This window comes from Cyprinus carpio, chromosome B14 (genome assembly GCF_018340385.1).
Source record: "Cyprinus carpio isolate SPL01 chromosome B14, ASM1834038v1, whole genome shotgun sequence".
Classification (NCBI taxonomy): domain Eukaryota; kingdom Metazoa; phylum Chordata; class Actinopteri; order Cypriniformes; family Cyprinidae; genus Cyprinus; species Cyprinus carpio.
Genome location: NC_056610.1, coordinates 19,507,725 through 19,534,785, shown reverse-complemented (window position 1 = coordinate 19,534,785; position 27,061 = coordinate 19,507,725). Strand labels below are relative to the sequence as shown.

At 37.8% G+C, this 27,061-nt stretch overlaps 3 protein-coding genes across 3 annotated transcripts; all 3 read right to left on the bottom strand.

Moving 5' to 3' along the window:
- Positions 1 to 88: 88 nt before the first annotated feature.
- LOC109102682 lies at positions 89 to 7,646 on the bottom strand. The gene is made up of 16 exons (XM_042738444.1): positions 7,038 to 7,646; positions 6,301 to 6,412; positions 5,857 to 6,070; positions 5,387 to 5,529; positions 4,449 to 4,608; positions 4,037 to 4,092; positions 3,724 to 3,926; positions 3,534 to 3,644; positions 3,323 to 3,448; positions 3,058 to 3,165; positions 2,805 to 2,963; positions 1,389 to 1,971; positions 1,205 to 1,268; positions 944 to 1,119; positions 757 to 845; positions 89 to 662 (listed from the first exon to the last, which is right to left on the bottom strand). The coding sequence occupies exons 1-16, from the start codon at positions 7,218 to 7,220 to the stop codon at positions 570 to 572; spliced, it is 2,580 nt and encodes an 859-aa protein (XP_042594378.1). The 5' UTR covers positions 7,221 to 7,646; the 3' UTR covers positions 89 to 569.
- A 5,722-nt stretch (positions 7,647 to 13,368) lies between these two features.
- On the bottom strand, positions 13,369 to 15,840 carry LOC109102110 (ADP/ATP translocase 3). The gene is made up of 4 exons (XM_019115429.2): positions 15,612 to 15,840; positions 14,122 to 14,608; positions 13,904 to 14,044; positions 13,369 to 13,820 (listed from the first exon to the last, which is right to left on the bottom strand). Exons 1-4 carry the CDS (start codon positions 15,720 to 15,722, stop codon positions 13,663 to 13,665), a joined length of 897 nt encoding a protein of 298 aa, XP_018970974.1. The 5' UTR covers positions 15,723 to 15,840; the 3' UTR covers positions 13,369 to 13,662.
- Positions 15,841 to 16,477: 637 nt separating this feature from the next.
- On the bottom strand, positions 16,478 to 21,796 carry LOC109102108 (solute carrier family 25 member 43). The gene is made up of 5 exons (XM_019115427.2): positions 21,402 to 21,796; positions 19,868 to 20,109; positions 18,578 to 18,750; positions 17,678 to 17,812; positions 16,478 to 17,346 (listed from the first exon to the last, which is right to left on the bottom strand). Exons 1-5 carry the CDS (start codon positions 21,671 to 21,673, stop codon positions 17,131 to 17,133), a joined length of 1,038 nt encoding a protein of 345 aa, XP_018970972.1. The 5' UTR covers positions 21,674 to 21,796; the 3' UTR covers positions 16,478 to 17,130.
- Between the last annotated feature and the right edge of the window lie 5,265 nt (positions 21,797 to 27,061).

The window sequence follows — 27,061 nt, the reverse complement described above, 5'->3', positions numbered from 1 at the left end:
GCCTAACATAGTTACGTCACGGGTTTGACAGTCGAGGTTTTTACTTATTTTACAGTTTACTAATGTGCAAGAAATTAATCACTCGCAATTAGTAGTAAATATATTTATTGGCATTATTATTGTTCGAATACATTCCTCACAGACCGCGTACTGTAAGTCTTATAAAAAATTATCATCAGTATCACAATGACTTTATCTGTTTTGTCCTGAGTAACCTGTGCTGTTTATTAAAACAGAAAGTCAGTTCTTCACAGTGTACAATTTTAAGGTATGAAACAAAAAGTGAACTTATACAGTGATTTTTTTTTTAAATGGTAGTTAAAACATTATTGAAGTGTGACAATTACAGTACATTTGTTAAAATGCTACATTTAACAGAGGCTGGCATTTTTGTTTATTTAAAAAAATATCAAGAAATCTTAAGAGTGTTCACGTTGCTCAAAGTGAAAGTAAAAGGCTGACCTGTCTGAGGTATATCACAATGCATCCTTAAAGAATATACACATAAAATATTAAATAATGCACATTTTAAGACATTAGACAACTTACATTAAAAAAAATACACTCAATTATGAAACAAAATCCTTCACAGTTAGATTAGCTATTGCACTGAAGGCAGGCTCCCCGGGTAGGAACTCCCCAAGAATGTACGACAGCAGCATCTATGGACACACAAACACAAGGACAGAAATGTTAATCTGGGTATTTGTTTCTAAATGGATTTTACTGCACAAGAATCTTAGCAAGAGTCCTCACATAAACCAGTTTCTTGTTCTCCTCAGTGTCCTGGAAGATCTTGAACACAGTTTCAACATCAGTCTTCTTGAGAATTAGAGAGTTTGAATCTAAAACCACCACAACAATTACTGAATACTGGTTAGGATGAAAGAAACATAAAAAAAAAAAAATGACAGTCTAAGGCATGAGGAAATATTGCACATACATTTTGAACTTATAAGCTGTAAAGCCTTCTCCTTGGTCTTGTGTTTCTCCTCACTGTCAGGTGGCGGATGGATGGGTGCGTTTCCTTCCGGCCATATCTTCTCCCGGAAATTGTCAATGTAGGATGCAATCTGAGCTTCAGTGGGATTCATCTTTTTTAAAAAGTTGTTTATTTTCCTGCATGGGAAGAAAGCTTATGCTCATCTTCACATCGAAGCTGAATATCTTTGGTGTTTGAATAGATATAAAATGGGATACTTACTTCTTTACCAAAGGCTGGACTGCTTTTAGAATGGCATCAACGATGTTAATGAAGACTGAGTTACCTGAAGATGTTAAAGACAAACATTGAACACCAAAAAAAAAAAAAAAAAAAAAAAAATCAGTTTTAGTTTCAGTTCTTGGCGATCATAAAAGCCAAACAGAACAAGTGAGTCACATCATACCAGTTATTTCCTTAACTAACTCAAATATGGCTTTGGTGGCCTCAACTTGGTCCCAGTTGTTCTGGGGTTCCTTTTTCTGTGCCTGAGGCTGATTTGCCATCTCGTCCTTGAGCTGTCCCGTTTTCTCTTTTACGTTGGCCTTTTGAAATCCATTTGACTTTTTTTGAGTTAACTTTTCTTTTTTGTTTGTTTTGCCCCCAGACTGAGCATCGACTGAGTCAGACTGTAAGCCTTCAGTGTGGTTCATGACTGAGCTTGAGATATCACCCGAGTGTCCTGAAGGACTGACTAGTTTTGACCTATTAACAAAGATATCTAAACTTTCAGCAAGGCTCTCCTGTCCATCTGAAACATTCTGTTCATCAGAGGTCTGATCTTCCATATCTGGTTCTCCACTTTTGAAGGCGTCAGTTTCTTCACTAGGGTTACAAAACCTAACGTTTGTAGTTACTGGTACTTCTACAATGCCCCCCTTTGGCTCTTCATCTGTGTCGATGCAGGCTGGCTGTCCTGTCGACTGTCCACTGTTATGTACTGAGGCTCCTGCTCCATAGAGCTTTTCTTCTCCTCTGGGATTATGTGACTGTGAAAACAAAAAAATACTAGTATCACCAGAGGGTGGCAGTATTCTCAAAAATTTGCATTGTGCTGAAGCTAAAGGTATATGTCTACTATAAATCAACAAACTTTAGCTCTTTGGATAAGACATCAAATCTTGATGTATGTATATTGATCCAAATACATACAATATTGATAAAAATATATATATATATATATAAAAATAAATATATTTAGATATATATATATATGTTTATATGTTTTTGGTTGGTTTGAGGTTGTGTATTTTTTTATATTTTTTTTTATATTATTTATTTAGAATTCTTTATTTTTAGGTTGGTTTTAGCTCTATTTGGACAAGATTTAAAATCTTGCTGTATTTATATTGATCCAATTATATAACATATTGTTACAAATATACTACCATTCAAAGAGTTTTTTGATGTTTTGAAAGAAGTCTCTTATGCTCACCAAGTCTGGATTTTTTTTGTCTATTATTATTATATAGGCTGTATTTTTGTGAAATATTATTACAATTTAAAAAAAAAAAAAAGTTTTCTATTTGAATTTAATATAAAATGCATTTTTTTTGTATGATGGAAACGCTGAATTTTCAGCAGCCATTACTTCAGAAATCATTCTAATATGCTGATTTGCTGGTCAAGAAAAATTTCCTATTATTAATGTTGAAAAAAGTAATATTTCTTTTTTGAGCATTTGTTTAATTTAATGCATCCTTGCCGAGTAGTAGTATTTACTTCTTTCAAATAAATCTTACTGACCCCAAACTTTTGAACAGTAGCGTTTCATCAGTTTCATGAGGTTTCCATTAAGCAATTGACCTAAATCTGCTTTTACCTCATCCTCATCTTGGCTAGGATTAAGAAAGCTTGCAAGTCCATTCAGAAAACTCCATACACCTCCCTTATGGTCCTTATTACTCAGCAGCTGTACAATGGGACACAAGAATTGGAACACAGGCTGAGTGTGTCCATGCTGTGCATCAGAAACCAGCTCCTGAAGAGAAATGAGAGGAAAACATTGCCAGGTATTTATTTCAACTGACAACCCCTTCTTTAATTCTAGATAGTGTGTGTGTGTGACAGCTTACTTGTAAAAAGTGCTCCAAGGCTGATCCAACTTCTTCTGCATATGCACCATCAAGATCCTGCTTTGTTTTCTCTACTATTGCAGATATAGAGGGTAAAGTGGAAGTATCCTTTAAAAACAACAGAAAGTGAACAAACATTTTATAAGCAGGCAACTACATACATTAATCAATAATAATGAGTAAAATATGAATGACTATAATACAAAATAGTATGGGTTTAGATACAACTGATGCATTGAAGATTCCTCACAATTTCCTCTCTCACCTGCCAGAGGCTGCAAAAATTATGTACATCTGACTGGGACTTTTTTACATCCCAGTTGAGATTCTCAGGGTTATTTTTCTCCTCCAGGTGAAGCGTGAAACAAAGCTCTTCATTTTCCTTTTGAACCTAAGACAATTGTGTTTTTTTACTTATTCAACTCAGCGTAGCTTGTACGTTGTTTAGCTTCCGTTGTTTTTAACATATGCCTTACATTTGTAACACGGACTGCCCACTTCCCCACCCGCCACATCTCATAGGAAAGCCTGAACTCCATCATATCTTCTTGCACATATGTTGTTAGGTAAACATCCGTTTCACTGCCCTTTTAAAAGAAAGCACAGACAAACTTAGTTGCACCGAAAACTTCATGCAAATCAATTCAATATGCATGTGTTCCATACATAATCTGAGTCCATGCCACTTCTAATGGAGCCCTCTCTGCTCCTTGCACTATCATCTTCAATAACAGCAGATCTTCGTGCTGATAAAGCCCTCTGTAAAAGCTCTTGCTTCTCCTTCTTCTTCTTCTTATGGTTTTTCTTTTGGGCTTTCTTTGACTTGACCTTATCAACAAATTTAGAAAATCGTTCTTTGATCCTATTGCCTGCTTAGATAACATTGAAAAAGGTAATTAAATTACACTTTATTACATTATTTATGTACACTCACCGCTCATAAATCAAATTACTGAGATGAAAGAGAAAGATACATCACCCTTCTTCTTTTCTTTTGTGTCTTCAGAGCGACCATCCTCTGCTTCATCTGTCACTCTGCGGAATTTGTGAAAACCAGAATTAGGCAACCAGCTGAGATTAAGTGAGTGAAGTGACATACAGCCAAGTATGGTGATTATTATTATGGATTATTGATTTGTTTTTAAGCATTGAGTTGTGTTGTATTAAAATGAACACAAACCCAGAGCAGTGGGCAGTCATTTATGCTGCGGCGCCCAGGGAGCAGTTGGGGGTTCGGTGCCTTGCTCAAGGGCACCTCAGTCGTGGTATTGCCGGCCCGAGACTCGAACCCATAACCTTAGGGTTAGGAGTCAAACTCTCTAACCATTAGGCCACGACTTTACGATTAATATGATGAATATGCTAAAACATTATGTTTTTAGATGACTTACACTTCTGCTTCTTCACTTCCCATGGAAGATGGTGTGCCTTCCCTATCTGAGTTTAGCAGGTCTCCTGTTGAGCTTTTAAAGGTTACGCTATCCAGCTGCAAAACCACCATCTGATTCAGGTTGTCTGGATTACAGAGGCATGTCACAAGCACATCAAGAGCTAGAGATGGACAACAGGAATAACAAAGAATCAGTAAATTAGTAGAAAATACACAATACAATTACTACAGCACAAAAATAACTTAAACACTACTATTTAAAAGTTTGTGGTCAGAGTTTTGCTCAAACATTAAGCAGCAAACCTGTTTTCAACATTGATAACAAAAAGAAATGTTTCTTGATCACAAAATCAGCATATTAGAATGATTTCTGAAGGATCATGTGACACCGAAGACTGAAGTAATGATGCTGAAAATTCAGTTTTGCATCACAGCAATAAACTGAATTTTACAGTTTTAAATTGTAATATTTCACATTATTTTTTACTGCATTTTTTATCAGATAAGTGCAGGCTTGAAGGGAATATGTTAAGACAGTAAAGGTTTAGTAAACCACAAACAATCATGATTTGGTATACAAAATTAATAATATAAAATGAATTTCATTTTGAATGTATATTAAATATGATGTTGGAGGCAGTTAGAGACAGAAAGAATTCACTCTGTTGCCATACCCACTGTGAACAAAGTGAAGAATAGTTGTTTTGATATCCATGAGTTTTGTGGCACACAATAATGAAAACAAACAAGTTTGTAAAAGCAATGAAAGGATGGTGAGAATCTTTGACGCACTGAGTGACAAAGTAATGTTTGTTTCAGAGAAACAGTCCTAAACATAACAATGAATTCTACGAATGTTGATGCCAGATTGCTGGTGAATGTTCAGATCATTAAAAAGATCATTAGAAAGTATTTAGCACAAAGGTCAGTAGGACTAACCTTTTGTAGCAACAATCTCAGTTAGGACACACTGGTAGAGTTTTGCTTCCCAAAGGTACTCAGGAAAAAGGTTTCGCACTAGAGCTTCAGAAAATGTCCTGAGGACTGCCATCTCCTCAGACCTTGAACCGAACACTGGAGAGCTTAAAAAAAGATCAACAAATGAACATGCCGGTTTTTATAAATGACTCATATTACTAGCAGTATTCCTGGAAATACATCAAGGGATGAGTCATAGGTTAGGATGGAAAGTCCATGAGTTTTGGCAGATATTCTTTGATTTTAAAACATTAGCTCAAGAATCATAAGACTCAGTTGCTGTGCTGATGGTCTCTAAAATGGACCAAGCATAAAATAGAAAAGGAAGGAAAATGATAAAAAGATAGTGATGTCACTCATGTCAGAATATTACACAATATTCTCAGAATAAATGAGGCATACACTACATAATGACAGACAAACTTGCTCACCCATCTGACTGCTTTGCATTATGCAGGTGCTGAGTGAAGATCCTAATACAACCCACACTGGTAGCAGACAGATCGAAGTTCTTTGCCTTGCAAATGACTCTCTCGACTACCAGGTTAAACTCCGTCTGTAGTGCCCTATGAAGGGGCTGACTGTCGCCAAGTTCTGGGACTTTGTACCACGGCTGGACCAGGTTAACATAGGCACATTTAAACACTGCAAAGACATTTTAAAAAATCTTTTTAATCATGCACAACTGTAATGATCCCCTTGTAATACCACGTTTGTCCCTATCACTTTTGGTGCGGAAATGAATGTGGTATATCGCCACACAAACCTGTGAAATATTACCATATTATCTGATCTTCTGCTTCCTGTTCTGTCATGTTTACATTAAATCTCATTGTCAGGGAGTGAAGCTTGCAAACAACAAAATTATTATTTACCCTGGAGGAGTGACCTCTGTACATTTGGATAATGCTTTGTCTCAGACTCAGTTTGTGCGGTTCTGGCTGCATCAGTCTCATCACTGACACCAACATGGTGAGCTTTCTTTGTCTGAAACAGGAGGATTAAGGTGCAAGGGATTAAATTCCAGTAATTTCACTGATGATGTCTGAAATCAGAGTCATGAATACAGAAATGAGGTCAGAAAGAGCTTAGGGTTTTTGCTTTCTGGAAGACCCTCCATACAGAAATAAGGAACAAAAAGTGATCTTTTTGACATGAGATCCGAAACTCTCTCAACCAAAGCGTTCAATAATTCCTAGTAATGATGCTGTCCAAATTCTTCCCACAGTTAGTTCTGCCTATAAATTGATTTTATTGTTATGTATCCATTTACAATAACCCTTACAGGTACGTATTAAATTGCCCTGCTGAAAAATCCAACTTATGATAGAAGTTTTGTTTTGGGACACAGACAGTGGTTTCTAGCTGGTCAGCTGGTCAGTCCAGTCCAGCAGATTTTGGGAACATAACAGCTGGTCAGCCAGCAAATGACCAGCTTGAACCAGCTAATGGAAACTTTAGAAACCCTGTTCCAAAATACAGTTAAGTTAGATTTTCCAACAGGACAGTGTCAACCACTCTATGCACGTTCAAAGTAGTAGTAGTAGTAACAATAATAATAATAGTACGTACGTTGATATATATTATGCAGCAGCAGAAATAATCTTGTTACCTGTTGTTCTGTTTCTTCAAGTGTGTCGTCCGTCTGAGTGCTTGTTTCACGGTCTTGCTTTTTGAAAGGTAAATTGAAAAAGCATAAAAAACAAACGAATGCTTGTGTCCATATGTGTCCAAACTCCGAGAAGTACCAAACAAGTACAAATACAATGGCGAAGAAACACCGCCAAGTGTACATTGTTAAAAAGGTCTAGGTTCAGAAAGAAATTCCTTTGCATTCGATTGCTTCATTGGCCCACTTAAACGCAACACTGTTTCCCTCTCCTCTCCATTCAGACAGACAGACTCATATTGAATGCAGATCCGGAAGGTAAGTGTTTATGGTTTGAGGAACTTGTGATTGTAATGTGATTGGTGCACTTGAAGATGTCGTAGTATTTTGCCCTCCCTAGAGCTCCTGCTTAATCTTTACTATAATCTGCTCTCTGCAGGTAATAATTGCATGATGCAGCAGTGATTTCATGAACAAATAATTCTCGTTTACTTTCACTTTACTACAGACAACCGTTTACTGTGTAAAAAATGACAAGAGTAAAGCACGCACCATGCGATAACATCAAGCATATGGTGAAGTACATCCGACTTTCTTCAACCATGTTCGCCGCATGGTGGCACACCTACATTTCATTTAGGGAGTAATGTCTTCGCAAAGCAGGTGGTGAGAATTTGTTCACTTATTGTTGTTCAAGGTGACAAAATGTAACATGACATGAATTATACCACACACACACACACACACACACACACACACACACTTTACCGCCTTATTAACATGGAATATTGTGATTTTGATAGTTCCACCCTAATGAAAGAATCGGTGTTTTTAAACAGATCTTTAAATGAACGATTCGCTGTCGTTTACTTTCGTTTGTGTTGAACTGAGCGAACTAAGCATACACAATTAAAATAACGTAAGGAAGTTATTACAGCTTTTAATTTATATAAGCTATTGTCTTTATCAGGAGTTTGATAAAACAGGTGGATGGAGGAAGGAGTCTTGTTTCGGTCAAGAATAGCTAGTGGATGTATGGTACACACTCATAAACACAACTCTGCCACCTACTGGCGTAACCTTGTAGTCTACAAAAAAAAGCACCACTGAACGAATCAGTGAATGAATGAATCTTTTTATGAACGATTTCAAATCACTGAGATAAATTGATGAATGCTTCATCACTGCTGGTTGTGTACAACCTTCATCTTTGGCATGATCAGGGTTCCGGTTCGCAGAGGAGAAATGGATTCCTGGACAGGTTCATTCAGGCAACTGGCATATGATTAAACCTCTACAGTCACATGATGGAGTACAGCACCCTGACACGCCAGCCAGAGATTACACCCGTAAAAATAGACCCCTATTATGGCAAGCCGATTTAGTTTAAAATATTCCAAGCGTTACTCGTCATAATTGCATTTTACTAGTAACAATTCAATTAAAGAGCTCTGCAATTGCATTCTTATTAGTAAGAACTGAATTAGAGAGTTCTTTGATTACATTACAGGATCTGAAATTAACATCCTCCCCTCCCTACCCCTACTGTTTCTCAGCCTGATCTCTGTGAAGAGGATGTATGCAAAGTTTTCAGGAATCAGAATATAAGGAAAGCCAAAGGCGTCTCTCCAGCCTGCCTCAAAGTCTGTGCTGTCCAGCTATCATCCATTTTCACATTGATCTTAAACAGATCCCTGGATCTGTATGAAGTCCCCTCCTGCTTCAAATGTGAAGTGAAGTGACATACAGCCAAGTATGGTGACCCATACTCAGAATTCGTGCTCTGCATTTAACCCATCCAAAGTGCACACACACACCGTGAACACACACCCGGAGCAGTGGGCAGCCATTTATGCTGCGGCGCCCGGGGAGCACCTAAGTCGTGGTATTGCTGGCCCGAGACTCGAACCCACAACCTTAGGGTTAGGAGTCAAACTCTCTAACCATTAGGCCACAACTTCCCCTGTTAGGCCACGACTTCCCCTCATCCCTTCCCTCATGTTCCACCATCATCCCTGTACCCAAGAAACCAAAAATCTCAGTTAATGACTACGGACATGTTGCTTTCACATCTGTGGTCATGAAGTCATTTGAGAGACTGGTGTTGGCCTACTTGAAGGACTTTACTGGATATTTGCTGGACCCCTTGCAGTTTGCTTACCGAGCAAACAGGTCTGTGGATGATGCAGTCAATATGGGATTGCACTACATCCTCCAACATCTGGACAAACCAGCGATTTATGCAAGGATCTTGTTTGTGGACTTCAGCTCCGCTTTCAACACCATCCTCCTGGAAAACTCACACAGCTCTCTGTGCCCACCTCCATCTGTCAGTGGATCACCAGCTTCCTGACAGACAGGCAGCAGCGATTGAGGCTGGGAAAACTCACATCCAACACCCACACCATCAGCACTGGAGCTCCACTGGGCTGCGTTCTCTCCCCACTGCTCTTCTTCCTCTACACAAATGACTGCACATCTAAAGACACATCTGTCAAGCTCCTGAAGTTTGCAGACGACACAACAGTCATCAGCCTCATCCAGGATGGAGACGAGTCTGCATATAGACAGGAGGTCGAGCAGCTGGTTGTCTGGTGCAGTCTCAACAACCTGGAGCTGAACATGCTCAAAACTGTGGAGATGATCGTGGACTTCAGGAGGAAGCCCCCTGCTCTCCCTCCACTCACCATCATGGACAGCACTGTGGCTGCAGTGGAGTCATTCAGGTTCCTGGGCACAACCATCTCTTAGGAAGCGGGACATTCACATTTACTCCATTGTGAAAAAGGCCCAGCAGAGGTTGTACTTTCTTTGTCAGCTGAAAAAGTTCAACCTGCCACAGGCACAGATTACACAGTTTTACTCAGCTATTAATGAGTCGCTTCTGTGCTCTTCTTTAACTCTCTGGTTTGGGTCAGCCAGCAAATCAGATTTAAGAAGACTGCAACAGACTGTTAGGACAGCAGAAATGATGATTGGTGTGCACCTGCCCAGTCTTCAGGACTTCTAATTTTTAAGAGTGAAGAGGGGGAAAGTTTTAATAATTAGTTTTAGTTTTAATTTATGGCATTACATTTTTGAAATTATAAAGTGAGGCAGATGCTACAGATCTCTGTGTACTAGAACCACTGCACATCTAGGAATAAAAACATTTTTTCCCCCATGCCATCTCCAGCTTAAACAGCTAACATATGAATCATTACCTGAATTCTGTAATTCATTCCCTAATTCATTCTACATCTTACATTTTTGCCTCTCTCAAGTATTATGTAAATACATATGCATATCTCTTTATTTATACAGTTCTATATAGAGTAAAAATGCACAAATCTATACATAAATCAATCGACTGTTTCAGATTCATACACATTATTTATTGTTAAGTCTTACTATTTTTTTTTTCTGTTCTCATGTCAGATGTGTATGTATGTATGCATGTATGTATGTATGTACCAGGAGCACCTTTAAAAAAAATCCTCGTGTGTTTGCGCACACCTGGCGAATAAAGCTAATACTGATTATGAATTAAACATAATCTTTAATGTGTTTTTTATTAGTAAGAATTAAGAGCTCTCAAATTGGAATTGTTCCTAGTAAACATTGAATTAGAGAGATCTCTAATTGGAATTATTACTAGTAAAAATTTATTTAGAGAGCTCTATACTTGGAATTGTTACTAGTAAGAATTCAACTGTAGAGCTCTCTAACTGTAATCCTTATGAGTAAAAATTCAGTTGTAGAGCTCTGCAATTAAAAATTAATGGAATTCAATGGAGACATGACTAGTAAAAATTAATTTGTAGAGCTCTCTAATAGGAATTAAATTACAGAGCTCTGTAATTGGAATTCTTACAAGTAGTAATTGAATTAGAGAGCTCTCTAATCATAATTGTTACTAGTAAGAACTGAATAAGAGAGCTCTCTAATTGGCATTGCTACTAGTAAGAATTTAATTGTAGAGTTCTCTAATTTAATTGTTACTAATTAAAACGCAATTACGACGAGTAATGCTGGGAATATTTTAAAGGGTAACTAAACCCCTGGTCAAAGCCTGACTGCACCCACTGGCAATATTTGAAAAATGCTGAAAAGTGGGCAGAGCACAGCGGAGATAGAGGGGACAAACCGAGGGCGGGGCTGAGCGGGTGGGGCGTGAACCTGAGACCCGCAGTAATAGATTAATTGACAGCTGCTGTCAGAGTCACTAAAATGGAGAGTGACTGTAGTGAGGCAAGTAGCTTTGCATCAGAGCGTTCATTTGAAGTAGAGGACTTTTCTCCCCCACCTCCACCTGAAGTGGAGGATGTCGAGGTGTCTGTGGAAACAGGGCCAGGGCCTGAGCCATATCAATTCGAGCTGCTGGCTCAAACTGCGGTCTTAACTCCCACATCGCGATCGGCATCTGACGATGCTAGCGAAGCAGCCTCTACAGTGATTTTGACAGAACAAGATGGTTTTATACTCCCAAGGGCGTGGTAGCTCATACCAAGGGCGTGGTGAGCTGGAAACTGCTTACGTCACCTGCCACCGCTTACGTCACGTACCACCGCAAACATCCAGTAGGAAAAATCAACTGCAGTAGCCACTGTTCAACCTGAAGAGGGCAGCACTCAGGCGTTTTTACACTATATATTGTAGAATTAAAACACTTTATACTCAAATGTCAAAAAAGTTACTCGAATCAATGAACAGCACTAATAAAGCCCCATTCGATCATTAACTAAAAAAAGTTGGTTTAGGGTTTAGTTACCCTTTAAGCTAAAACGGCTTGCCATACCCTATGAGTGACTGAACCTGTACAAGTCATGTGATCTGCGAGTAGTCTGCAGCCAGCCAGCGCGAGTTTGAACCGCCTTCCCAGGATTACGTCACGTGCAACAAGACTGTCAGAACAAGTCTGACTCTTGTGTAATCGGCTCATCCTGTTAACGCATAACGCGATCCATTATACAAATTTTGTGATTTGTTATACTTAACTTGACATATTTCTCACCTAGCAGTCACGAAAGGGTTAGCAGGACAACTGACAAATTCATAGAATGTGCATAAATTATATCACTGTTTACTCGTGATACTTCCTTTGCTAATTAAATCGAAATTAATCCAAAAAGATTTATTAACCCTGATATATGTATAGCTGTCACAGTGTAGTGTCAGGCAACCAAAAAGTGCTTCATCAAACACAAAGAAAATTATGAAAACAGTTTTTTTTTTAAACCCGCCCCAGTTCCAAAGAAATTAGTCCCAAAGAAACTTCTTGTACCCAATCAGGAGGCCACGAGAGGCCAGAGTGTATTATCACCACCATCCACTATTTATCCCTTCTGAACATCCTGTAATGCCATACTCAGGAACTCGCCATGCTTGAAGTGAAGGTGATGCAAGGACGGATTAGCGTGCTAATTTACGACTAGCCTGATGTCTGCTAAGAGGTCAGCAAGGCTTTTAGCGTACGAGGGCACACACAAGCCAGCTTTTCCAACATACTGGATTACACTAGAGGAGAGCCATTAGCCTTGCAGCCTTTATAAACCTTCAGAATTTCATTCATGCCTCTCGAATGTTATCAGGTCACCTGCAACACATGGACAGGGGCCCAAGCTTAAAGCCATTTTTTCCCTTTGATATCTTTCCTGTGGTTCCTCTACTGGCTTTAAGATCAGTTGATGATTTGAAAAGATATTTGCCTCTTTGGCCTGTCAAGACTTGAGTAAGGAATCTCTAAATTACCACAGATGTAAAAATGCAGATGCACATAAATTAACAAAAATTGAGATGATACTCCAACACACTTAAATATGTGGGGCTCCAAAATAAACCAGGACTGAATTACATTGAGGGGCACAAGTGTCCCCTCAACTGTCCTTGGCTCAGACTCAAGCACAACTCTGGAAGTTCAACAGGGTATGAGGTTGCATCTTAAGAAAATGAAATACTGCCTGACACTCAGGAACATGTTTAAAGGCATGCGAGAAATCTAGCCTCTGAATAATCACTTGGACACTTCCAAGTGACAACTCTTTGCAGTGCAGTTTGAGGGTGATACAAGTTATTTGTTTCAATACTATGCATAAAATGCCCCACTACTCTTACTGCCTAAGGAATTCCCTACAATTTCTGACAATCCAAGACTCCCTAAGATGTACAAAAGGCCTTAGAGGGCTTTCTGCCTGTGAATCATTCTGCTAGTTCAGTTTGCGGACATGTTTTTAAAGGGTGTGGACAGAGTTTGTTTGAATTTATGAACAGGGCAGAAGCCATCCAAACGGCTTAGTGACAACACCTGTAACGCAAGATAAAGTAGAAAGAAAAAAAACACAAGTTACGGTGTAGGTTCATTCAGTGGGTCTTTATTGTTGCATTGACTAAAAACAGACCGGCTGGAAAACAGGTAGATTTTAGTACCTGGCATTCTTTCTTTTTGGGAACGACAGTATGGTGAGGGGAACAAAAACAGAAAATAAGATAAACCGGGGCAAAAGAAAACCGCAAAAACAATTTCCCCCAGTACAACCAGTACTGACATACTAGTTGGTCCCTATAAATAAGGCGGAATTTGAGAGTCCTTCCAAATGTACAAGATATGTTACAGTTTAACATCTCACATTGAATGGTGGACCGGAAACGCTTAAATGACCTTCTTCAGCTCATCATACAAGACCAGCACAAAGGCACCACCCATGCCTCTGAGAACATTGGACCAGGCTCCCTTGAAGAAAGCCTTGCCGCCCTCATCACGTGCGATCTTCTTCCAGCAGTCAATTGTGCCACTGTACATGATGTCAGCTGCAATAAAAGAAAACAAATGATTAATACACTGCTTTATCTTGACAACTTGTACTGGAATGGTCTTAAAAGTGGTAACTGACCTCCTTTGCGTCCAGACTGCATCATCATACGACGACGGACTGTATCGAAGGGGTAGGATGCAATACCAGCAACAGCAGTCACAGTCTGAGCGATCATCCAGCTGACAACAATGTGGGTGTTTTTGGGATCTGGCAGCATACCTAAAGACGAAAGAGCAGATGCAGTGAATGCAGCAAGTGGCACACATTGACAATACCCAAATGCAACTCAAACTCACCCTTGGCTGTGTCATAGATGCCGAAGTAGGCGGCTCTGTAAATGATGATACCCTGCACAGACACATTGAAGCCCTGGTACAGACCTCTGATGCCATCAGACTTGGAGATCTTCACCAAGCAGTTACCCAGACCGCTGAACTCTCTTTCTGCTCCAGCCTTGCCGACGTCAGCGGCCAGACGGGTTCTTGCGAAGTCGAGGGGATAGACGAAGCAGAGGGATGTGGCACCAGCGGCACCACCTGAGGCCAGGTTACCAGCGAAGTACCTCCAGAACTGGGTGCGCTTGTCTATACCATCGAGGAAGACCTTCTTGTACTTGTCCTTGAAAGCAAAGTTGAGGGCCTGGGTGGGGAAGTATCTGATGACGTTTGCCAAGTTTCCTCTCCAAAATGACACGAAGCCCTGCTCCTTGGGAATACGCACCACGCAGTCAATAATGCCCTTGTACTGCTTATCTACTGTAATCTGTTTGCTAGCATGTTGCACCTGTAAACACAGAAAAAAAAAAAAAATCAATGAATGCACACAATGAAAAACAGTGATTGAAATTGATCATTTGAAGCCTCCACGATTACAAATGTACCAAACTGAAGCAACTAACTTAATTAAGCGAGTTTAAAACCAGTTTAAAACAAAGGAGGAACCACGAACACGTGATTATGCTAAACGATAAAAAGCCGGCAACGAGTTAAAACGCGATATCTTCCGGTAGGCGGTTTCCGTAAAACTATAAAAAAAATCGTCCCCGAAAACAATTAAATAATTGTAAAACGGTGTGAAAACTAGAAACATGCGATATTAAATCAAAATGTTTATGATACGCCCATCATACAACGTGTCCTCTTAAACAATACCTGAGACGTCGTCGTTCTGGGACGCGAGCGTTAGCTTGCAAGCTAGCTATAAAGGCCTAGCTATTCACAGGCCTCCCCTTCTCGCGACCTTGGCGAGATCTGTGAGGATGCTGGTTTACCGTGTTTCGCGGAAGTGTTTTAAAATGAATAAAAATACGCCTTTCAAAACCCATACTAAAGGAACAAACCCATTCAGCTCTGTTAAATTCCGACCAAATGCTCGCAGATCGGTAAGAGCTTGAGGCGTTTCTCAGGATGTTCTTTCAGGGAGGGCTGGTAAAGGTTACGGAACACTTAAGGCCTAACTTTCTCGATCTTTTAACGAGTTATTCAACGACCAGCTCGATTTTAAACGGCTCAAAGTGTACCAAAACATCCTTTACTCACACAGATTAAGATTCTCATTTAGTGAAGACGTTCACAATGTCGTTAGACTCTCTCCATTCAATGATTAATTAAACATTAAAATACCGCCGATTAAAATCTGAAAATGCTCTTGGGTTTTATTTAAATCATAAACTCTTCTAGGATTACACTGTGCTGGTTGTATTCACGTTTTAGTCCATTATGTAACCTAATTTCTTAAAAATCAGGGATTATATAATCCCGATATTACTGCGTAGATTTAACGTTACCTGAAGCAGCAGCTTGACTCTCTCGATGGGGGCCACGGCGGTTTTAGAGATAGCAGCGGCGATACCACCGGCCAAGAAGTCCTTGGCGAAAGAGATGGCGGTCTCGTTCATTGTCGGATGTTCTTGGAGAGGTGTAGCTTGAAGAGGTCAATCCCGCTCTGCCGCTGGACTAGTGTGGAATGCCGGCTGATTCGAAATGGCCGATTGAAAAGTTGAGAAGAGATTTTTAATAGGTTCGTCTCGCGATAACACACGTACCGAACGCTTCTAAGATCTGATTGGACCGTCGACTAAACGTCACAGCTTCCAGGAGGCGGGGCCATTTTATGATGACGGAGATGAATGGCTCAAAGTTAGAAAGGTAACCTTAAGCCTTCTCAAGGTGGAAAGCGTAAATGACAACAGGAAGTTTTTAAAACATAAGAAAAATGTGTTTCCAAATAGTCAGTAATTCATGAGTGATAATATTAAAAACGTCACAAAAATAGTTTCATGCACACTGACAATTAAATACAGCAAGAAAATCAGGATTGTCCAGTTTTTCGTTTCAGCTGTCAAGTCAAGAAGCAGTTCTCCAAGGTGACATAGCATGCGTGTTTGTCACTGGCTGTATCGCTGACTGTCTTTAGTTAATGATCTCCAAGGGCATATGTGTAAAAGAAAAAGGGCCAACATGTCAGTACAAAGGCCTTCACATGACTTTTGACTGTGTGGCAGGGTGAGTGATCCATCTGGGAATGTGATTACACAACGCAATAAAAAATCAATACTATCTGTATTACAACCAACTATACTAATGCAATTCAATTTTGTTTGTATTATAAAATACTATAATACAGCAGATAATAACATATGACAAGTATAACAGTTGACAATAAGAACTAAGATATGTTTATTTCTTTAATTTTTACAATGTGCTTAAAGATTTAATCTTAACGTGCCACATTTTAAAAATGAAACACTCAAATACGCTTTTAGTAAACAAATCTTGTCCTTTTCACAGCTGAATCAGAGTCAGTGATTACTGGGTTACCATGTGTCCAGATCAACATGATGTATATTACATTACAATGCACATTCAAAATCATACTGTCATTAATGATCAAATATGCAAATGCAAAAACTGCACCACAATATGACTTTAAAAGCATGTGGTTTATAAATAACAGAAGACCTTTAAAAAGGCCCAAGAGCTAAAATCCGGTAAAAGACCTATACTTTGTTTGACAAAGGCATCGCTCTATATTGTTGAAATGATGTTCAACATATTTCCTGAGAAGTGATTAAAAGAGGTTTTACATTACCACAGTTCATAAAAACACTTAAGTCTGATGTGTTTGAGGTAATGTAGAATGTACGAAATGAACTTGTTTCAAGTGTGCATGTGCAGAATCCTTAATATCGGAAGTTAAATACAATAAGAGGTACAACTGTGAATAATACATTGTGCCTTCCAGCAGTACAAACACCTTATACTCATCATCAATGCACTTCTCAGAGTTCTGTTTATTACTGATAGTTACCAGCGGTTTCCTATGGATGAACTCTGTGCTTTGTGTGATTTTCTGTTTCTCAGGTAGCGCTTAAACTCCTGCAGTTCATGTGGGCCCAGGCTCTGGTCCACGCCTGGTTTAGGCTTGTAGCTTAGTGGAGAAATGATGTAGCCATTCCGGTAAAGGCAGACTTGCTTACACATCTCAAAGCAACTGAAAAGCAGGCCGAAATATGGGACAATCTGTAATGTGAAAATAAAACGTAATATTAGTTTCACAAGGAAGTGTAAATGTATTATGTATACAAGGCGTATCCACAAACACCCATTAAAAATATTTAAGCATGTTATTTCATGCAGAGGCCACTCAAGAAACTCAAGGTACAATTTGATGTATTCATTTCATATAGTGCAAGAAACAGACTGTTGTTCAGGAAATGTTTGTGAAATACAACCCTGTGAGTTTTTTAATTAAATATAAATCTTTGTAGAACCATTTACACAGAAAACATATGGTGCTTGGGTTATTTTTATCTCTGTCACCACGTAAGCATATAAAACACCTTCACTTCACCTTCACCATGTTGGCTGTAAGGCCACTCCAAAGAGCCATGATGCCCTTGTTCTTGATGACCTGTCTGAAGCAGTCTAGCATTCCATTAAAATGGACATCGACTCCTCCACAATGGGGCAAAAGACGACTCTGGGCCTAGAGTAAAGATTGAAGAAATATTCCTGATCATTAAGAAATAATTACATACTTGCATAAGATCCCATAAGAGAATATTGACACTGTTGTTTATAAACAAGAATAAGCTAAAATGTTCTATTTATATTTAATTCATGAACATTTGTTTTCCAGTAACAACTGATTGCCCTACTGTACCACATTCACCTAAACTTATCTACCCTTAAACCCTCTTGATGTGTGTTCTGTGTGCTTTGTTTACTGTGTCTATAGAGACTCTGTTTAGCACCAAACTGAAAGTCTCAGAACATTTAGCAGCTTTGGAAGGTTTATTCCTGACATTACAATTTAACTTGCAAAAGAGGAAAAAGCAGAACTTTATGTTTCTAGTTTAGCAAAACAAAACATATAGGAACCAGATCAGAAACACCATTATGTGTACTGTGTGTGAGAGGTCAGCTATCTTTAGACAATTTATCTTTGGCAGAGACAGACGGTGGACACTATGTACATTCTAGGCTGCTGCAGGGCCTTGTGTCCTTCATAATGGTGTCCTGCATTGTTCTGTGTGACCTGTGCCAAAAACTATTTAAAATTCAAATTCATGTTTCTGTAAAACATTTTAACGTTTCGTTCTTAACATAAATGAACAAAGGGGCCACAGCCAAGTTAAAAAGGTATGAATTTTTAACAAATTTAGGGACTCTCAAGTCTGCGACACTGGTACTATCGTGCCCCCTTGTGATAAGATATAGCATTACAGCATTATGTCTCAAAGATTCTCACCTGCATCTTCTTTTTAACAGATTCAAAGGGGAAGGAGAGCGTCTGAGCGACTCCTGCTGCAAGACAGCCATTGATGAAGTTCTGCAAAGATGTGAAGCGAACATGACGCTCCTGCCACAGCTTATCCAAATTGACATACACCGCATAGCAGCCAATGGAGAAGGGGACAGCACCTATCACAGCAATCCAAACATTAAGTTCCATTAACTTTTCAAGCAGAATTATGAGAGATCCAGAAGGTAATATTATTAATTAAAAGGTTATAAGCTTTCTATTTCTTGGCAATATACCTGATTCAGTTAATAATAGGAATAAATATTTACTCAGGATTCTACTAGCAGCAGCAAAAAAAGAGATTATTTGTCTATGGCACCAGCAGCCTCCCCCAACAAGAACTCAGTGGGAGCAAATAGTTACAGAAATTTACAAGATGGAAAGACTGACATTCAGGCTGAGACTGCAAGAAGAGACTTTTAAGAAACACTGGCGAAAATGGACAATCTATATATCAAAACAGAGAGATGACAGATAACTGCCAAAGTGGAATATGTATATTCATTAATGTAAATGTACTGTATGTAATTAGGATCCACGGCTGCTTGATAGTACACCTACGGAAATGAGTATTATGTTTATGAATGTATGACCACAAATATTCTCGTATACTGTACATGCTTAAAAATATTGGCTTATATTGTTACCAGTTGACCAGGCCGAAATTTCTTTCACTTTTTGTGTTATACTTTGGAAAAATATTTACATATGGACCCATGAAGGAGTGTTGTTTGTTATTGTTTTGACATTCATAAAAAAAGAGTTAAAAAAAGGGTTTTATTTTGACTTTGTTTTGATGTTTATAAATATGTACAGTAGAAGTATTTTTACTTTACTCAAGTAAATTTAAAAGGTATCTGTACTTTATCAGTGTTTTTCTTTGGAAAACTTTAACTTCACTACATTCCAAAGCATAATGTCATACTTTTTACTGCACTACATTTCATAAGTAAAAGTTGTTTTTTACCTTTAACAATAAAAAATGTAGTGCTTTCTTGTACTCAAGTAAAATTTGAATTACTTTTACTTGAGTAAAAGTATGAAAGTACTAGATTTCTAATGTAATTAAGTATTAAATGATATTTAATATGAAACATAGTGCAGTAAAAAGTACATTATGGAATGTTGTGAAGTAAAATTAGAGTATGAAATTTTAAAATATTTTATAAATTTTTGAATTATGTCCGCCTCCTTAATTTGATTATTCTGACGTGTAAACAAGGTAAAAATATATACCTAACACTGTGAGGGAAAAGCCCCTGTAGAGAGCCTGAAGTCCTTCATTTCTGTAGATGGTGGAGAGAGAATGCAGCAAGCCTCTGTATGTTGGTTCTTGGCAATTCTGAGCAATAAGTCTGGTTTCAAGCACCTCCAGTGGATATGTTGCTAGAGCGGCAGATATGCCTGCCAGCCCACCGGCTACTATGGCTCTCCACTGTGAGATATCACCCAGTTCATCAACATGAAGGTGGACAATACTGCCAAAAATAATAAGAATAAATGTTGTGATTCTGGAATATAGCATAATATCATTACCACAGAAGTTGAACCTAAGTTTAGAGTCCCAGTCCTATTAACCAGATACATGTAACTGATATGAAAAACCGAACTATCTAAAGGCTAAAATTTAGACTACGCAGGCTAAAAATGTACTTAATCTTAACAAAAAATTGACATTATCCATTTTCCATTTATTATTTTCTTTATTTTGAATGACTAAAAAGGATATGAGCATATTAGAATCATAACAGAATGATTTCTGAAAGATCAAGTGACACTAAATTCCAGATGTGCAAATGATTACAAAAATAGCCTAAATTTAAACTTCACCAGTTAAATAGAAATTAACATTTATCTATATATATATAAAAAAAAATTGTGTGTGTATTGTTATTTTGTGGTATTATATGTATAGATAATTATTACATTGATTATAATATAGATTAATACAGTATTAATAGTATCACTGTAAAGAGTAATAAAAATTATATCCTTTACTAAAATTTAGATTATTAATCAATTACATAAGCTTGTATTCGAGAGGTACACATATATTCTTTTCATAGGAACAGTGTGTTCAAAAGAGGTCGGAATTACACGAATACACCCTCCACTCTTTTTCCAGGAATACTGGAACACTATGTACGGGTCTTTCTGTTTCCGGTGTTCCGAAAATACACGTGACCCGGTATAACAATAATGAAGTACTTTTGAAAGCTCCCTCTGATGGGTGTTGCTAAGTGCATAGTTCATAACCATAGAAACACTACAGCTGAAATTGCTTTTACTATGTGAAATTGGCGTTTTATGAATGCACATAATTAAGGCCACGCCCATTGCAACTGAGACCACAATCGTGCTGGTTTTCTGAGCTACATGATTGGTCAGAAAATGAAGGCGTGATGGGTTACTGTTTTTATACAGTCTATGGTTACGTCACGTTGAGGCCAATGAAGGAAAAAGGGGAAATTTAAATTATAATTTCTTTAAACGCTCTATTGTAAATGTGACTTCTTAAGCATATTTAAATGAGTTCTCACTTGTTAGAATATAATTACTTCATAATGCAATTCTTTTTACTCGTCTACTTTCAAACGCTATCAAGCTAACACGTCAACTTCCTGTTGTCTTTGTTTACCATCACAGCTGATCTAAAAGTTGATAAGATCTTATAAATTTTACACAGATCTACAACACATGCATCAGGCATAAATGCTAATCATCAAACATTCATTACCGAACGTTAAAAAAAATGTCTAATAACACTTACTTTTTGTAAGTTGCTAAATGTATGGCACTGTAGGGGAACAACCGTAGACAGGAAACCATGTTACCCTTCCAAAAAGCTCGAAGTCCCTCATTCTGACAGATAAAAACGAAGCTGTGCAGGAAGCCACGTTTACAGTGAAACGTTCCTATTTGACTCAAAATCTTCACTACCTCCAGAGGTGACGTTACAGTTTTGCTAAAAACTCCGGCAAAACCGACACACAGTAAACTTTGAGAACTTGTCAGTCGGTCGTCCTTTTTGACTGTGGCCATACTTCATAAGAAAAACGATTTTGTTCTCCAGCCGTTAAAGGAAAAATAAGAAACGCAGGAAAATGAACACAATGTCGGTTTTGTTTATCAAACAGTCCCCCAGCTGCAGCGCAACTTGTCATTCAGTGGGTATTCAAGGTGAAGTTGGTGGTTTTATTCAGTGAGGCGGGGTGTGGTTAGTGCACGCGCAAGTTTGGTTGCATGCATCCAAATCAATCCATAATAGCTGTCAAGAAGCTATAGATGGAAAGACATTGCCATAAACCATCTCGTGTTTCTTAGACAGCCATAAATACATTTAATGTGCTTTCTTTTTTCGCTTTAGGGGTCAATATACATCTTATGAAAAAGGATGAATGAATCATGGACACACCGTGTCAATACATAGATTTATACAGTATTTGATAGTGTGAAAAACAAGTGCTGCACTGCGTTTGAAAACAGACTTTTGCAAAGACCTTTTGACAAAACCAAAACAGCTACATATATTAAATATTTTTTTTCTTCAATGTGTTCTTCTGTTGCAGGAGAGATGAATCATGTAGGTTTATTATTTCTACAAGAAATATGTCACATCAAAACTCAGTCACCTAATTAGTCAGGATAGAATTATGAGCATAATCATTTTTTACATCATATTTTATGTTTGTTATTCGTACACGCGATGTATAACTATTATCAGTTCGTTAAAGATAACGCATAATAGGCCTATGATAGTATATAATAGCTAGATGAATGTACATTATGAACAGTATATTCTAAATACATCTGAGCAAATAAATAACCATTTGATCTCTCTTCCGTACAAATAGTAACTTTATAAAATATTAAACAGTAACTTTTTGTTGCTCCTGCTGCTGCAGTGAATGATTTAGTGTGGCAATAGAAAAGTTCCAGTAAATGACCTGCAGGTGCCAGTCTTGGCCCAAAAACATGAAATCAAGTTATGTTGACTCTTCAATTGTTGAAGTTAAACACAGTTACAAAATACAGTATTACAAATATTGAATCAGCTATGTATATACATTAAATTTACAGTTTAAAATGAAAAACACAGCTTAAATAATTAATACAAATATAATAAGATGAAAGTCTTTACAATAGTCGGTATAATAGTCTTCAGTAGTCTTTCGGTCAGTATAATACTTATAACATGTATTTTGAATTTGGGGAAAATTAACTCACACAATTCTTCATATAGAATATTTGCCAGAAACAACTATATATTAACATACATACACACACACCAAAGTTCACAAAGAAAGAAAATAATACTAAGGTGGATTGAATTCAGGGAAGTGGATTAAATTCAAAAGTGACATTACACATTTATAACATTTCAAAATATTGCTGTTTCAAATAAATGTTCTTATATTGAACTTCATATATTTATTACATAATCACAATTTTCACAAAATATTAATCAGTTTTCAACAGCATATTAGAATTTCGAATCATGTGACACTGAGGACTGTAGTAATAGTTTTCCTTGCATGTATATAGAAGTATTACATTTCATAATTGTATATATATTGTTTTTCTTAAGATGTTGACAAATAGATACTTTCTATATAATCAAACAGACGAAACACATTAATTGTCAAGCAGTGTCTTCTGATGTTCCACAGTCTGCTGGTCAGACAGCCAGCAGATGGCAGTCTTTACTCAAAACCACAGATAGTATTACATGTATGACAAATGAAATATGCTGTTAACCTTTGCTATGACGAAGTGATGTATGTAAAGTAGTATTAATTTAAGCAAGGGAATATATATATGGAATATATTTTTATTCAGTTTGTTTAGGTTAATAATATGTTGTAATTAATTCAATGCATTCATAACCTCATGATTATTAGCAGAGCAATTCACAGTATATAAAATTAGAAGCCTTGTTTTATTATTTAAGGGTGGTTGCATTTAATGTTGAATCTGCCAAAAGCATCAGTATTAGTTCAGTGGGGAACTCATTCCGTTCATCAATCTTGTGGCTTCATTTTATAACTTAGAGCAAGTATTTAGTAAAATACATGTAAAAGGGGGTCAGGTTTTTTCTTAAAAGCAGACACTGGTTTTGTGGGTGTTCTGTTTGTGTCAGTATCTTCTGATCCACCAAACTGTGAGTTACATAAACAACTACACTCCATGCCAGTCATACCTTCAAACCACGACAACAAACGCAATAAAGGATGCCACATTGTGGCATGTTGCCCTATGTATGAAAATGAGCATATGAGTCCCCCTAATTTCCCAGCAGGGTCTTGTAGTTCCTTTCCTGTTAGGGCTAGTGTTTGTTTTCAGCCTGTATCCCCCTGCGATGTGCGCCTCCCTCCCCTGCTGAGTCGACAACCTCAGCTGCCTGTGAAGATCCCACCTCCTGTCTGTAGCTGGGCCACTTGGCTTTTTCACAAAGGCTACTGGAATAACAGTGCCCCGAAAAAGGAAATGACAGTCTGTTCAAAAGAGCCACAGCATTGCACTGGGGGGCTGGTATAGCTTAGAGCAGTGCGGGAGACGTTTTATCATTGCATATTGAGGGATTATTCAACATCTGATAGTCATACCACTCAAGTAAACCCAGGTTTAAGTCATAATGCAGCATAGACAGTGAAACAGTAAACAGCCTCCTCTGGGAGTTACTATATTTACACATTCAATATTTACAGTCACGTTGACTGTCATTGTGATCTGACCGCAGTGAGAATGAGTGAATTTTCAGCCCTCAGAAGCAGTAAAAGTCTTGGCACTTCCTTTGTATGTGACAAGAAGGACTCCTTTGATCTTTCAGTCATATGTATTTGGCTCCAATTACAAGATAATGGAGTGATACTTATGAAAGATCAGGTGTGAAGTGTGCGCATGTGCTGGATCTTATCAATTAGTGGACGAGCCACTTGACAAGACGGACACATTGTGTGCTACCGAGAGAAAATATCTTCTCGGGCCCTTTAATGTGTCTCTCAATCATGTTCTCACCTTTGTTTATTCACTGTTAGCCATCCTCGCCCGCCTCCTCTGTGATCTGCATCTACTATAGTGGATAGGGCACAGATTTCCTCCTCCTCTTCCAAAAATTCACACAGTGCCCTTCCTGACTCCCGCACTGACTCTGTGTTCTGGACTTATTAACCCGGGAACTTTCAGAGCTCCTTTGTCTTGCTCTTCTCTCTAGCTGTGAGCAGAGGGGACAGCTATTGTCATTCACTGTATGCCATGCGCAAGTCTGCCCTTGATCCCTGGCTTTGAAATTGAGTGCTGGAGGAAGAGAGACTAACTCGTCCAATACTTTCTGAACTAGCCTCTCTTTCTCACCCTCTTTATAAAAGTTTCTGCTCACAAATGATGATTAAATGTTCTTTGCGATACAATATGTTTATTTAAATAATGTAAAGTCAATGTAAACTACTATTTGGAGGTCCTCCACAACCCTTGGCCTGCATGATATAAGAGGTTGTGAATGTAAAGTGTCAAAAGAGGGCGCTCTTTGTCAGTCAGTGCTACACTGGAGACAGGCCCCCTCTTGCAAACTGGTGCCAGGCCAGAGACAAGAGCAATAAAATTCTCACCTCATTATCAGGAACACAGCCCACTGCCAGGTGGGAAGGGGAAAGATAGGGGGATGTGGAGATAATCTGGAAAAAAAGTCTGATCTGAAACCCTTCACCTGGTAATACTGCAGATAGTTGACTATTCCACTGCACAGAAAGGGCATTTTTTATATATAATATTTTTTGTAACATATTTTGTCATGTTCTGTAGTGATGAAGTATAATATATACTATAAACACTGCAATACTATATTAAAATCTATAATGAACATAAACATGAAAAGTAATAATGTTTTATTCGTCTGCTGACATGCTAAATACATCCACCATTTACTATCATATATGTGTGTATGTACGTGTGTGTGTTAAATGAATTATTATTTTAGTTATGTTATTAAAATGCATCTTTTCTAGTATGCTTTTATTTAGATTTTGAATTATATATAATACATTTTAAAATAACTGAAATAATCTATTTAAATAAAATAACTATAAAAAATATTTTATTTATTTAACTACAAGTCATGTGACTATTATCAGACAACAGAGAACTATGAACATGTAAATGTGGTGTTAAATTTAAATAAATAAATACATTTAAATATTAATTTTAAATTTGAGGGTCAACGCAAAGGAGTTCGGCTGACAAAAGTTTTGGAATCCTTGTTATAGGCAATTTAGGTCAGTGTTAATATTTCCTCAAGAAGAAGAATTACTATAAGCACTGAGAAGCTTTCATGAGAGCCATTTAGTTATAGAGGCTTGCAAAGTGCTAGATAGACCTGGGCTCCTAGCAGCTGGTCCTCCTATCTTCACATGTACAACCAATAAATCAATATCAAATCTAACAGGAAGCCAGATGGCCTCCCTCCAGACCCTCGATATAGTGGGTCACAGGCCTCTCAAAGCCAGCATGGCTACTGTAAGCCAGACCTTTGAAGGCTTAGACATTCAACAAGGAGGCTATGAATGACTAAAGGGGACAAATAAGCTGTTACGACTCGGGTCAGATCAGTGTTTGTGTTTCTCTGAACATCAAAGGCCTGAGACTGTTTGATATGCATGCCCCACACCTTGATCCAGAGCCGGGACAGGTAATGGGGTGGAGTAGTCCATTGAGTAACAAGGAGGGGGGGCTTGTAGAGTCCTCCTCTTAGGTCTTGCTGTAGGGCACTCGATTCAGACAAAGAATATTTTAGGGCCTCCGACTCCCTACGGAGCAGTCGGCCCCATGAAACCATGAGCATCTTCTGCTCACGGCTGCAACCTATGCCAGGGTCTGGTTATATGGGCCTCTCTGTGGTCCTAATGGGACTTATGTATCCAGTGTCCATTACTGGTACAGATAAATAATATTATATATATTTATATTATATATATTATTATATATTTTTTGTATCACATGGTAATACTGTGGTACATTGTAATATATCTTGGTGCTCAAATTCCATGGTACTTGATGGTACTTCCAAGACCACCATGTATCATAATACTCTATAATCTAGTACTTTTTTCTCTTTTTTTGACCATATACTACCATTCAAAAGTTTAAGGTCATTAAGATACGTAAAAAGGTTTTTCTAATATTACAAAAGATTTAGATTTAAGATAAATGGTGTTCTTTTGAATGTTCTATTAAAAAAATATATATATATTATATTAAATATTATAAAAAATAAAATATTTAGCGGCACAACTATTTTCAGAATTGATAATAACAATAAATGTTTTTCAGGCAGCAAATTAGCATATTAGAATGATTTCTGAAGGAACATGTTACACTGAAGAATAGAGTAATAAACGTAAAACAAAAAGTAAAAAGTTTAGCAGGAATAAATTA